Source organism: Styela clava, unplaced genomic scaffold (assembly GCF_964204865.1).
Source record: "Styela clava unplaced genomic scaffold, kaStyClav1.hap1.2 HAP1_SCAFFOLD_221, whole genome shotgun sequence".
NCBI classification, from domain to species: domain Eukaryota; kingdom Metazoa; phylum Chordata; class Ascidiacea; order Stolidobranchia; family Styelidae; genus Styela; species Styela clava.
In genome coordinates this window covers 1-15,268 of record NW_027556468.1, presented here as the reverse complement: position 1 = coordinate 15,268, position 15,268 = coordinate 1, and the positions used below count along the sequence as shown (strand labels likewise).

General features: G+C 39.5%; 1 protein-coding gene across 1 annotated transcript; it reads left to right on the top strand.

Moving 5' to 3' along the window:
• Positions 1–1,847: 1,847 nt before the first annotated feature.
• Positions 1,848–12,525, top strand: LOC120335581 (uncharacterized). Its single transcript, XM_078109792.1, has 9 exons — positions 1,848–1,944; positions 6,647–6,730; positions 7,188–7,267; positions 7,919–8,328; positions 8,713–8,884; positions 9,266–9,314; positions 9,759–9,822; positions 10,733–10,847; positions 11,492–12,525. The coding sequence occupies exons 1-9, from the start codon at positions 1,848–1,850 to the stop codon at positions 11,621–11,623; spliced, it is 1,203 nt and encodes a 400-aa protein (XP_077965918.1). The 3' UTR covers positions 11,624–12,525.
• Positions 12,526–15,268: the final 2,743 nt, after the last annotated feature.

The window sequence follows — 15,268 nt, the reverse complement described above, 5'->3', positions numbered from 1 at the left end:
CATGAATGTATCTGAAAAAAATATTCATCTGTTCATAATTACAGATTGCTGTAGTTTGTGCAATGTTTCCAAGAATGTATTTAAGACTTTTTAAACTTCCCTTGCACTTCATTTGTTTTTATACTAAACCCACCGATTCAGTCCTAACTTGGTCGCTATCTATTGGTCTATGAACCATGGGATACGGCACCGGTAGTCACGCAGGTCTCCCAGTCTTCTGACATTCTTCAACCATTTATGTTTAAATATCACCTTTCAATGAAAATTTTCGTATCCTTCTCCAGCTGATGGAAAGAAAAGTTCTTGGAGAACCAAGTCATAGAAGAAGCATCTTTGAGTGACTCCATTTCTGTATGTTAAATAGGCTTTTGGAACTAAGTTAGGTACGGTAACGGCAATGTGAAGGTGGAATAACGTTAATAATAGATCACTTGACAATATGGTATACCTTTAGAAGCACGAAAATACCGTCATCACCAGTGAAAAGCCATTCGAAGGCCTTTAAAACGAGCAACGTACCAGTCTATCGCCCTACACAAGTCTGAATATTTGCAATGTTTGTCTGAGCGACCAAAATCAAAACAATAAAGTTCAAAGGTCGGGGAAAGGTCCATTAAACCCCTTGGTATCGAAATGCTGGCGTTCTACAGCATTGCTTCGAAGCCCCGTGTTTCCGCATTGGTGCGCGCGGAAACCTAAACCTAAAGTTTTGTATTATTTTCACTGTTTTGCAAGACCTTCGCGACTCCCATGGAAACCCGCCGCTACCCCCCAGGTTGGGTACCACTGATTTTATTGCTTCACAGCCCCACCCAGTGGCCAATATATTCACTCGATTCTTAAAAATACAAATAAACGCAGGGCGTGTTTTGAATAAAATGTGAAAAAAACTGCATTCAGTTCATATTGTAATATTAAATAAAGTATAAAATTTCATCGAGTTTTCAAAGTTAAGCATGTGATTCAAAGATAAACTACGACCTTTAAAACCATGTTAAAACTGGATGAGACTTATGTGTAATATGAATATGGCTCTAATATGATTGGTCAGTAAGAGTTAACATTCTTTATGTACACGTCTTATTATGGACTTAACTCAAAACAAAACCAATAAGACATTTTCGCGCCTTTTTCAAGCATGATATAGGCTTGTCCAAGTATTTTTGCACCCGGGTTGTGCGTCACTCCTTTTTGGCATATTTCCAATTTTACGAGTTTTATATCTGTAAATATTTGAAAGCTAAGAAACATACAAAGGAATACGTTATTACTTGAAAGAAAGTAATTTGCGCGGCCGAGCGCTCATTTTCCTCGCGTAAACACGCACTAATAATTACCCGCACAATAATAAACAAACAAGAACTGCGTTGACTTCACAAATATACCGCTTCGTTACTCGGCAGCTGTTTGCGCTACACCATTGCCTCTGATATCATTTTGTTAGGAAAACAAACACCAAAACGGCTATAACGCTTGCAAGAGAGTGCCGTTATCATAAGTAAGGTTCAACGGCCATAAAGGAGAGAGGTTCGAATGTTTGTTTACTATCGTCGATGAATTTTCTCACGTACGCAAAATTTCGTACATGGGGCGGTCCATTAGCGACTTTTTGCGTATAGAAAACAATAATACGATTCAAACAAGCTTTCAATGGCCTTTCAAGTCATATTGGTTAGGTGACAAATGCTAATTAAAAATATTTTAAAAATTTTACTAGGGAGTGCGGGTTAGGAAGGGTCAAACTCAACGGAGCGTAAGATTACCGGGAAATCGATTCTGTTGGTGTTTGTTTTGAAATCGCTTATTGAAGATTTTGAATTTTGTGTTGGCAGTAATTTTCAAGAAATATGAAGAATTTAGAATTCACCGACGATGAGATTTGGGAACAACTAGAGAATCTGGGATATTTTGACGTTTCTCACACAAGGTTGAGGCAAAAGATTTGTATTAGTTTTACCAGGCGTTTTAGGGTCTCGTGTAGTTTTGTACCTAACGTACTTTTAGTATGCGTAGCATAACAATATTTTGACATGCCAATCCTAACCCTCGCCTGACTACGCCATCCAAAAATTACGTCACTACGACTTTACAATCACGTCATAGAGCTTGCCAAATTCTCGTACGGTCGCCCGAAATGGCATCGGCGCCGACGATAAAGAACTGACTAACGTCAAAGATGTCTCTCCTATCGGGATCGTTGCGACCAAAGTGACTAGAAACCAAGTGAGGACATGCATTGGTAACGTTATAAGCGTGCGTGTGACGTCACACCAGCCATTTTGTGTCCAGAGTTCTATCGCTGTAAGCGATAACTACGGTAAGTGATTTAAACCTGCGATCGTTAAACAGTTGAATAAAAAAAAACGACGCTTAATAATTTGGACCAAATTTTCGCAGCGGCAAATCGGATGAACATTCTTCTGAAAAATTAATTTAAATTCCTCAGATATCTCGGCTCGGCGGTATGGTCAATGGTCAGCATATACGAAGTTAAGGTTAAAGTCATCCAACTTCACTCGATAAATCAATACAATACACACAATAAGACCAAAAATATTAAACAAAGAGATGCATATTTTACTATAAAAATCCTGATGTAAGTATCGCTAATTGTACAAAACTTATTTTAACAAACTGACGGAACTACACTACGGGAACTTGCAACTATTTGTTCAACAATGTGTACATTGTCGAAATACCGTATTTTCCGGCCAATAAGTCGGGGTAGTGAAATCGCATCAACATCGGGAATCTTAAATTACCTTGCAATGCCTTTTGAGCGGTCGCCGCGTTTGCGCACTGGTTAAAATAGTCTATAATGACTTTTCTTGTAGCTTAATATTCAATCCATATACGGTATGTTAATTCAAATATGATAATCACAGCTTTACAATTCCAGATTCACAGCGCGAAAATGTCGATTTATTTAAACTAACCAGATGAGGACGTGGGGGATGCTATCGCCGAAGGTATTCTATTGTCCGGATTCAATAATAAGGCGACACCAAAAAATGGAAATGATCATACTCGCCCAATAAGACGACCCCCCCTCCCCCCCAAAAAAATCAGGCCAAAAAGTTGGGTCTAGAAAAGCGACTTATTCGGCGGAAAATACGGTATATTAAAAAATATTCTACATGCACGAAATGAAGGATATCGGCTTATATCAGGGTTAAAAGAAAAGAGAGAATTTATTTATTTCGTCAAACCAGAAAACATAATAATGATACAATAACAAATAAATTATAAAACAATACGTAATGCAGTTTACGCTAAAAAAAATAAAATAAATCTCTCTTCGGTATATGACTGGGTGATAACGATACGGCCATATACGGTCGCATATGCATTTCTTATGGTATTTGACTGAAATTAATAATTTTCACACATATTCTAATGTTAATTCATTTCTTATCAATTGCGGGGCGCTGTCAAATCCCAACCCAACAAACCACCTTAATTATGGATGTTTCTCAATTCGGATAAGTCGTAGATAAACAATAAGGCCAATGTATCATTTGGAAACGATGTATCGCGGCCACGTAACATGATTACCTCTCCATTTACATGTATTTAGTATTTTATTACCTATCTCTATCCTTTGCGCGATCACAATATCATTGCGTGACATGGCTCTGTAGTACCCGCGATATATATTCATATATAACTAGAGTGCGATTCATTGTCGTTTCGCGGGATCATCTGGATATCCCATTTTGACTTCGGTAAATGAACAAAATCGGTGAACGATTAGAAGCAAAGTTTTCGTAACGACGCAAAGTACAATTTGGCATTGACGTTCAGGCGACGTTGTTCTGCAGAACGTTGTAAATTACGCAATCGCGAATTTTGTCGTTCACAGCTGGAGTTCCAATTATATCAGTATTGTAGCATCGGCCGCGGTTTAAATAATACCTGTTTTAAACGTATGCTTTAGGTTTATGATGTTTCACACTTACCAGGGTAAGTGATAAGTGTTTTTCGTAAGGAACGCAGAGCTGCTACGTTGCAACACTTTGGTCGCAACGTAATTGCGAAAGATCGCTGCGTAACGAAGTAATTAAGGAACGTCGCTGTTTAACTCAAATTGGTGAAGCGGACATATGAAGAATTGGAGAACATTGAATAAAATAGCGTATACAATTTTACTGGTGCACGATAAATTCAATCTAATGATACCATTCGAAAGCTATTTTTAATGTCAAACTTACAAAAGTACATGTGTCGATATCATATTAGATTAAAACAAGAACAAATCGGAGGTTTTGTCATTTAATTGAAAAGTTTTTCAAAAAAATTCACGCTTTCAATTTTGCCGATTTTTGTACGATAATCGGGGCATTTTATCCCCATCTCATAATTATAATTAGTCTCCTAGATTGTCTCTCAAACAATATAAAACTTGTCTAAATATAATGTAAGGTTAGTGAGATATGAGGTTTCGAAGTTGCATAACTCACACGCGATACCTGTAGTAAGATAACTATCGCGCGATTCGATGGACACAGAATGGCGTCCGATATGCATCATCGCACACGGTGTCTTCACTTGGTTTCTAGTCACTTTGACGAGAAAACGAGAGAAATGGCTGTTCGATGACATGGCTTGGATGACAGTTCGCATAGTTTGAAGGGCTCGATTACGTCACTGTGACGTCGTAGTGACGTAATTTTGGGGTGGTCTGGTCAGGTGGGGGTTGGGATTGACACGTGAAAAAATTGTTATGCTACGCCCACTAGAGGTATGTTAGGTACAAAACTACATGATACCCGCGTTTGGCTGTTTAGTGTTACCGTAAAACCGTGTAACCTCGGATGCCTTGTAGACTAACTTCGGATGAAATTTTCAATCGTTTTTATCTCGACTAAATTATGTCGTCTTGTGATTCTGGCAGTTTCTATAGTGAGTCCTGGGGTCTCCTGAAGTACATGCCCGCATTGGCCGCATGTACTTCTAGAGGCTGATGGCTAATTCGCCATGGACCACGCCATGCGACGGCGGTTAACGGGTATGCCTGCAACTGCACGAAGGCTCTTCTTGTAATGGGAGATGGAGAGGTGACTGTTTCACTTACAACTTCAATAGCGAGGATAAATATATTAAATTAAATGTGTTTGGCTAGAATACTGTGCAAGAAATAACAAAGTGACAGAAAAACGTGCTCATAGACCGGTACCGAAAGGCACACCGGTACCGTACGGTACTCGACACGCAAATGATGTCTCAACTTATCATTTACATCTAAGAATGCTAAATATATCACCATATTAATTGATTGTGTGAGCACTAAATCAACAGTATACAATCTAACCTAGGTAGTTGCAAAATTTGATTTCGCTACCGGCAGTCTCATTTTATTCTAAACAGCCGTTGGATGTGAGAGAGAGAGAGAGAGCTAACTCGCCATGTCTGTTTTCTTTATATTTGTTGATCGACATCGCGAGTTCGAGAGAGAGAGAGAGGGCTGACTCGCCATGTCTATTTTCTTTATGTTTGTTGATCGACATCGCGAGAGAGAGAGATGGCTAACTCGCCATGTCTATTTTCTTTATGATTGTTGATCGACATCGCGAGAGAGAGAGAGGGCTAACTCGCCATGTCTATTTTCTTTATATTTGTTGATCGACATCGCGAGTTCAAGAGAGAGAGAGAGAGAGAGGGCTAACTCGCCATGTCTATTTTCTTTATATTTGTTGATCGACATCGCGAGTTCGAGAACAAGAGAGAGGGCTAACTCGCCATGTCCATTTTCTTTATATTTGTTGATCGACATCGCGAGTTCGAGAGAGAGAGAGAGGGCTAACTCGCCATGTCCATTTTCTTTATATTTGTTGATCGACATCGCGAGTTTGAGAGAGAGAGAGATTTATTATTTGTCAACCAGAAAAAACAAATACAATGATAATAATAATAAATATAAAGTAATAGGAATAACGTTTCTTCGGTATGGACTGGAGGGAGCGATACGACCATGCGGTCATCAGAGTCAGCTCCCACCATGTTCGCACCAATTGAAATAAGTTCACAGTAAAAATACTTATTATTATAAAGCGGTTATAAATTCAATATTAAATTCAATATTTTTTCGCTTGGTAGTAAAATATGACACTTGCCAACTTTACTATTTATTATTTAGAGCAGTGATCCGCAACCGGTGTGCCGCGGCCTTTCTATCTTTTTTGTGTAATGGCTGAGTTCTGGAGTTGTAATATCCGTACTGTAATAGGTTTAGATTTTTCACAGTTAGTCTTGTGAAAGCCAATGAATTGACTTGATCATATGGTAAACCACGGCTCCTATTCTGGCGCTCCAGAAGTGTATCGGTATTTACTGTTGAATAATTTTCCAACATTATTTGGTGCTCCAGAAGTATGTGTATCAATATGGAGGTAACTAATTTTGTTAGCTTACTTTACATCAAGTTATGTGAAGGGACTGAAACCTATGGGCAGGGGGTATATTCACTTGGCTAACACAGAAGGTCCCTAAACTCGTAATAGAACTAAAATATAGAAAATCGGAATAAAATTATGGCCTAACCTGGTACTGGTACATATACTACTCGAGTACCCTATTCTCGACTTGGCGGTGTGGCGCGTTGTAGCGCACTTTTATGGCGCACTAAATATCCTATTTTGTTTTGCAGATCTTCAAAGACTTGTTGAGCATGATCGATCAAGCGGAAGCTCTTCATGGTTCACCGGGAATTCATCACCGAGCACAAATTCTGGTACGATTTCCGTTACAGAGGAACAATGCCATAAAAATATATATAATCAATTAATCTCTCTAGATATTTTTGGCATTGTTCAGAATAGTTCGATTTGAAGATCTTGCTGCACACTAACACGAATATATTTCTGTAACATTTTGTATTATGTAAGTCTGGAAGTGATAGCCAGGGATATTTATGTGCGAGAGGATTGCTGTATTCCTCACCGCCATAGGGTGGTTCACTTATCCACTGGTCGGTTATGGCTTTATCCACCATCAAGTCCATGCATATAAAAAAAATACTTGGCTAGCTAATCCCATACCTGACATGGACTGGTAACCGAACGAGGCACGGATGTATGTCATATGATCTATTCATCTTAACAGCTTTCCTCTCCCCTAGGATACAAATGATGTCTTATCCTGATCAATTCATGAATACAGAATATTCAAACAGTTTTTTCTTCCTTCAGACGCAAGTCCTTCAAACCAGAGACAAGAGAAACCGTCGATGCCCAAACCAAACTTATCCAGATATCAACCCCATATCCAGGTAATGACTGTAGAAATTTTAATACACATTTATTTTTGGTAGTATGTGAACTAAGATGGCAGACACCGGAACATATGTGTAACAGGTTAAGGTAGGGCATAATTTCAGGTACAAATACTACGGGAGTCACTTGGCTAGTCCCCGAACTCATAATAGAACGAAAATATAGAGAATTGGAATAAAATTATGGCCTAACCTGGTACACATACTACGTTTCGGTGTCCGCCATATTGGTTCACATATTCTGCACCTATTTTTGTAACATTTTCCATCTTTACACAAGGGAGGCTTTTATCCTACATGGCCCCCTGTTTATCATTCCAGTGGCATTCATGGTGTTAATCTGATTGACAGCCTACTTGTGAAGGGAAAAGTAGAATCATTTTTTTCTCTAGCATTGTAGCCCCCCTCCAAGTGATCTGTGGCCCCTTCATTGGGCCACTTGCCCCAGGTAAGGAACCGCTGGTTTATGAATACTTGAATTTCCTCGGTTCAGCTTTGTACTAAGCACACCTTCGATTAAAAAAATTCTGACTGCACCACTGAGTGGTATTAATAAGTTTGTTAGTAGTTTAAAAGTTTGGCATTACTTGTCCGACCCCTCGCACTGCTTGAAACAATCCCTTGGTATAACGTAATTTATTTTTATAGGTTTCTCCTCGTCGAATGGATCCATCAACACTGGGAACTTCGGGACAGACCCGTACAACGACAGCTTTCTCCTCGTCTAGCGGCCTTGACACTTCACCTGAAACTCACGTAAAAACTGTGGATGACTCCCCACTAGGTAGCAGTGATGAGTCACCATTGCCACGACAACCTCGTGATTTCACTGCTACAATTACCACCAGTAATGATATTCCCACATCTTATGATCGTCACGACAACGATGATGAGGTCACAGGATTTTTTGGTTACCCTAGCAACAGCGATGACATCACTTCTCACGGTAGATTTCAAACTACCGGTGACATCACACCGGTAACCCCAACAACCAGTGTCACGCATGAGTTACCAACAAGCTCGGAAAGGAGAGTCATCAGACGCAGGAAAGTTCTAAGGTGGGTATTTCTATATCTTCACTCTAAACAAGGCAGTAGGCAAGCTATCAAGCAAGTTTTTATGGAAGAGTTTTCTTGCCCTAATTTTGAATATGCTCTAGAACAGGGCGTCCAAAATTTTAAGCTCGTGAGTCGCATTCTTTTTCATAATATTCAAATTTTTTGCCAACCTGTTAAGTCGGCATTGTTATACAAGCACGTCACTTTTCTGGTTTTGTGTTCGAAGTCGGTATTGTTCTGTAAGCGCGCCTTTTCTCAGATCCTATGTGTTCTTCGAAATTGTGAAATATATGTTTTTGCCCTAGTTTTAGTAATTGTGTTTCAAATCAAAAGTCTAATATCGAATTATTGAGTCAAAATGTCTCAAAATTGTTGCTTTTTTAGAAAACAACAAAATGGAGAATCTGCGGTCTTCGATGAGTCGTTAGTTGCGGACGGGATGAACGAAAATTCTTACAGACTTCACGACATTTCCATGGATGACATGGCGGTCAGTTACGATCGGGAACGCTTGGCAACAATGCTCCCACCTAGACCTCATACAGCCAGGCCTTTGGTGAGTCACGCAATAGTTTTTGGTTATTTTCGACTGAGTGGGTCACTCGACCTGTGAGTGCAATTACAAGACTTGTGAGTGCAATGAGTCATTGCCAATGACTCAATTTGTAATTTTTCACAGCAGCGGGCTAAAATGACTCAGCTTGTGAGATTTAATGACTTCGGCCAGTCAAACGATAAGTTTCACTTATGTCTGAGTAAATCTGAGAAATTTTTTCTTAAGTTTTCTATAACGAACAAAGCTTTGTGAAAGCAACCATTAGTTTGTAAGGAGGTACTATGTTTTTGTCGGACATTTTCTGGTTCAGAATTGCTCACCAATTTATCTCACCCTTGGTGAGGTGGCCAATGTTGTTAAGTCCAAGTCTTTTTTTTTCAGGGAAGGAAAGCGGATCAAGAGTTCATTCACGATCAACCGTTACCTTCATGTGAGTGTGATTCTTATTTGCATGAAGCTTCATTTTAGGAATATTTCAGGAATTTCCATTTAGAAATTCACTTTGGAGTGAATTTATCGGGTGTCGGGTGCAATTTTCTGGGTGTCGAGTGCAATTTCCCGGGTGTTGGGTGCAAATTTTCGGATGGTGGGTGCAAATTTTCGGGTGTCAGGTGCAAATTTTCGGGTGTCGGGTGCAAATTTTCGCGTGGTGGGTGCAAATTTTCGGGTGTCAGGTGCAAATTTTTGGGTGTTAAGTGCAAATTTTCGGTGTTAATCAATGTACTGTAAATTAATCATGAATAGCACCCGGTGATGAAGCCCTTTGCTTGTGCCCTCAGTAAAACGGTAAAACGCTCTGTGGCCCTCTAGGGGGGCTTGTGGCCCAGTTTGAGGAACCCTGATCTACCCAACCCCTCTGTTTTTTTATCTACAGACATCAGACCGAACACAGTTCACCCTCATACAAGGAATATCAAGAAATCAGACCCTGTTAACAGGTTGGTTACTCTTCATGGAGTACTTTTTGATGACATGTTTTAACTGTAGGCAACTACTGGTACGTAACAAGCCACTTTATTGCATGGATCAGTATCTTCCCCATTCGGCATTGCCAACCCAATTTGTTATTTTCCAATGATTTTCGAGATAAAATTATATTTTCATTAAATTTGAATGTAATATTATTCGAGTAACTCTCAATAAAACTGGTATGTACTATAATTGGCGGTCCCGTAGTAAGTGTACGAAGATGTTGAGTCTGAAGAGTGCAATAACTCGATTGTGACTCGGGGGTACACTGATCTGGCTTCTGATTTGGTAATACATTGACTCGAGTTGTAACTTGAGAGTGCATTGATTCGACTTGTGAATCGAAAGTGCATCCACTAGGCCTCTGAGTTCGACAGTGCATTCACTCGGCTTTTGACTCACAAATACAGTAACGTGACCTGAATTGTAACCTGAGAACGCGTTGATTTGACTTGTGAATCGGAATTGCATTCACTAGGCCTCTGAGTTCGACAGTGCATTCACTCGGCTTTTGACTCACAATTACAGTAACGTGACCTGAATTGTAACCTGAGAATGCTTTGATTAGACTTGTGACTAGAGAGTACATTGGCTCAATCTGACTTGTGACTCGAGGCTACATTGACTCGACTTAGAAACGGGGTGCATTCACTGGGCTTCTGACTCGAGGGTGACTAATGAATCCATCGACTAGAGTCATGACTTGTGAGCGAATTCACTCGACTCGTCACACATAAAAGCAGCGGGCCGAATGAACTTATGAGTATTCTACCTCGACTCAGAAATTTGATGAAACTTGGACTTTAGCAACTTGTACCCAGAATTTTGATGGAATACCTTTACAATGAATAATCTTTTCCAAATTTTTCCATCTTGTAGATACCATCAATACAGAGACGTATGGAATTCAATAAAAGCTCCCGGAGAGAAAAGCCATAAAGATTTAAGATGGGAAGTCAAAGCCCAAATGTTGTACAAGGATGAACCACAGCCGGTTAGTATTGCTACCCATAGCTCATTTACAACGAATTGAAAATTTCACACAATGCAAAATTTTATTTATTGAACAATTCAGTGGAAAACTCGAAATTTTGATTTCTTGCATAGTTTGTTAACTATGAAAAATCTGAGTGTTGACAAGGGCAAAACCTAAGAGGTCCCGGGTCGCAGCCTTGCGGGCCGTCTGTTGCTCACCCCTGGCTTGAAGTCTAGCAGTTTAACCAGCATGTCATCGCTCGCACAAATTTATAATGAAAAATGAGGGCTATTTTTGCCTATTCTATAATACATATTAAAGACTGCATGCCGTTAAAGGCATCACTGCAAGCATTCGGCACTACCTACTTATGCATGAGCTATGCACGAGGTTAATTCGCGGGCCAGGAGAATTGAGCACCTGCCTCGACTTGTGGTAAATGCCGTGACATTATATACTGGTATATTGAATTGCAGCGTATATATACATGCTTAAACCTAGTCGGGGATTATTTTTGTGGCTTCCAGAAACCTGCCCCGTTGCCCTTCAAGGGAGACCTTGCTTAAGGCCCAGCTTGAGATACTTGAAAGATTCGGACCGCGGTCCGCCAGTTGAGTGAGCCCTGCTCTACACTATTCCTTCAACCTGTTTTCTATTTCCAGAAGCCGCAAAGAATCTACGTCCCCAACACCTATGTTGTACCGACAAGTAAAAAGCGATCTGCTCTACGTTGGGAAGTGAGGCATGCGTTAGAGAGAGGAATGCCTGTGCCTTCTACATATACTGTGTTGTAATGATGACCTTTCACAGGTTCAGCGATACAAACAATTAGTTGGACCGTGGTTCTTAACCCTAAAAGTTTCATTTGTATGAATAGGATTTGTATTACGCTGTGACGAATGGTCACAGACTCATTATACAATTTGTTTCTTATCTTATGCTTGCAGAGCTCACGAGAACCCTGAAATCTATTTACGGATTCCCGGTTGGTAATGATTATCTTAGGCCAGTGGTTCCAAACGCGGCCCGCAGGCTAATTATGCCCCACATAACAATTTATTATGGCCTGTCGAACTTGAGTATAATAGTTTAACACTTCATGCTTTTTTTGTAGTTTAGATACCGCCAATTATCCTAGTTTGGGCATGGGTGCATTCGTAACAATTCAATTATCTCAATTATACGTATCGATATCAACCCCTAGCGGGCGCTCAACTCTCCAGGCCCGCAATTATCATTCCGCTTCTAATTTTGGCCCGCGGTAAATAAACTTTGGGGACCACTGTCTTAGATCATGGTAGTATTCACTCGTAATTGAATTCTTACGCAGCCGGATTCGACTTTTCATTTCATTGATATTTTTTTGCTGTCTTTTCGGCCTATCTTTATCAAACATCTTATAAGTCTTAAGATGTAAATTTCCATTTGAGAAAAAGACTTATAAAGTTATTTTTGGATATTGATATGTTTGAAATTTGCATAAACTTTGGAGTTGAAATAATGTGGAGTCGGAGTCGAATCTTATTTCATGAATTTTTACCAAATTTCCTAATCAGATTTTAACAGATGAAACTTGTAAAGGCTAAATGTATTAAACATAGGTTGTGGAAATGTGAATACTGGCTTTATCAGTTATTCTATCTTTTTATATCAAGTGTGATAGAAAATGAATTTTAAATATACTTTTATACTAAAACTCTTGTTGTCAGAGATGTAGAAAGACTAATGTTTTATTTCGATTGGGGATTGCTGTTTTTGAATATGTGCAGATTAGAATCGTATCATTCCTCTTCCCAAGCGGCCTAGTTATACCAAGTACCTGTCCATGTCGGGTATGAGAATAGGGCCGAACCCGGCCAACCAGTGATTACGTGAACCTCCTTGGTACGTTGAGGAGTCCAGCAACTCTCTCGCACTCAATTAACCTCCCCAGAATTCGAACTTGCGAACTGGCATGGATTACTCAGAGATGGAGGGCATGATCAACGGTTAGGCGAACCGGCGCTCCAGGAATATTTGAACCAAGATGACGGACACCGGAACTTAGTTTATGTACCAGGTTAGGAATATACCATAGTTTTATTCCAATTTTCCTTATTTTAGTTCTATGACGAGTTCGGGGACTAGCCAAGTGACTCCCGTAGTATTTGAAATTGTTGTCTAACCTGTTACAAATACTACGTTCCGGTGTCCGCCCTCTTGGTTAACATATTTTGGAGTACCCGTGAGTCACCCTGAACAGTTAGAAATCAACCAATCCTCTGAAACATAACCTACCTCCACGCGTAATGTAACCAGAGTTGCAATGTGACGGAACTGGAATTTTCTGTTTTTAATGGTTTCGACTTATATATATATTGCCCAATGCGTCAGATACGACCCATATTGGCAGACTCCGTGCACCTCATCTTAGAACGTTCGTCGCTATTCTTGCATTGATCGTTGATACAGTCTGGCTTGTATTTCTGCTTCGTAGTATATCTGTTCAAATCCGTGCATTTTTGTTGGGAAATAGGGTCTTTACTGACTTCATCGTATCATCGGACCTATTGTGCAGCACACTCAATCTTTGGTGGGTTGGGTTTTACTGACTTGGCCAGCACACTTAGTCGTGAAGCCGCACCACTGCACGTGTTACCAACGCTTAGCGCGAATCACCAATGACAGAAGTCTTTCACAAAACTTAAAGATTGGAGTCAAAGTTAGGTACGGACAGGACAGCACATGTGTACCGAGTACACATTCCATTTAAAACTATATTCGCGGTAAAATCTCACCCAAAAGTTTCATTCCTTACAATTACATCCTCGTAAAATAAACTTCCCACAAAGTATTGTTCTCGCAAAAGGTAATTCCCACAAAAATGCATTCCTATAATTGGCAAACTATCGCACATAATGGCTCCGCACCACAACCAGTGTAAGGTAATCAGAAGTGAAGTATGTTACCAATAAAATTTGAAGATTGACGTCACAGTTGGGCGCGGCAGTGTGACAAGGCACGGTAATTCGCAGGTTCAAATCACATGCGGGGATAGTAATGTGCGAGGGGATTGTTGGACTCCTCGCCGCCGTAGGGTGGTTTTCGTAACCGCTGGTCGGTTACGGCTTTCTCCACCATTAAGTCAATGCTTCCGAAAACAAATAACTAACTCATCCCATACCCGACATGAAATGATAACCGGGCGAGGCCGTGGTTCGCCATATGGATAAGCCGTCGTATCGGATTTCCTCTCCCCTTGGATAAATATGTAAATCCTATCCTATCCAGTCCATTTAAATTTGAAACTACATTCGCGGTAACGTTTAATCTCATAAATTTAATTCTGTAAAAACACCTCACCCTTCACCTCGTTCTCACAGAACTGCATTATTGGAAAATGGTCGTTTTTTACAGACTTTATTCTCGCAAAATGACTTTCACCAAAGTATCATTATCGCAAACGACCATTCCCACAAAAGTACATTTGTAAAATTTACAAACATCAATCGCGCTCGCAATCAGCTGTCCTTCCGTTCTCCAACCCAAATACGATATGCCTGTTGTCTAATACATGATTTATTGACATCTAAGCATGCTATCAAGAATTAAATGATTAAAAATTACTATGTACATTTGAAGAAACTTGAATGAATTCAAAACAACGAAATTACTAGATTTTATGAAAGTTTCAAGACATTTGAATAAAACAATTGTTTTGTTCAAATTTTACCATTGAAAGATGTCAAACAGAAAATAATTTTACATGTATTTATACAAGATTTAACGGATATTTAGAATAATGACAAAATGGTTAGTTCAGGTATTTGTTATATTAATGTATTAAAAGTGAAAACTCTATCTCGGATGATTAGGTGAAAAGTCATTGAAAAGTTGATTTTGTGAAATGAAAATAAATCTACATTTTACCAAAGACTGTGGATTGAAGAAACCGAATTAAAGATCCGAGTATTATTTATACATGAAAAAAATTGAGATTAGGAAATTGGAAAAATTTGGACTTCTGTCTTCAAATAAGGACCTGGTAGAGTTCGGAATTTCTTATTTTGAATTTGGCAAATTGGGAAAACGACTTTTGACTCAATTTTAGGAGAAAATTTTTTTGTAGGATAAGTTTTGTCAAGTTTAAAAGTTCGTTTAAAATTGCAACATACAGGAGAATTTGAAAACGCGGCACTAACTTCACAGCCTTGGTTTTGATTGGTTGATTCATTGATGATCGAACATCTTTACACTCTTGGACGGAATTTCATTTCTGTAAACTTCAGTGAGTACCCGTATCCCTTCCAATGATACCAGATGACTCCTTCACTGTTTCTACTAGTCTGACCTCCACTGATATATTTACCGTTGAGGGTTGATTGATGGCAATTATTAAACCACCATCCACCACTGTTCCAATGACTTGCACAGTTGCCACTAGACCTATCATTGTCCTG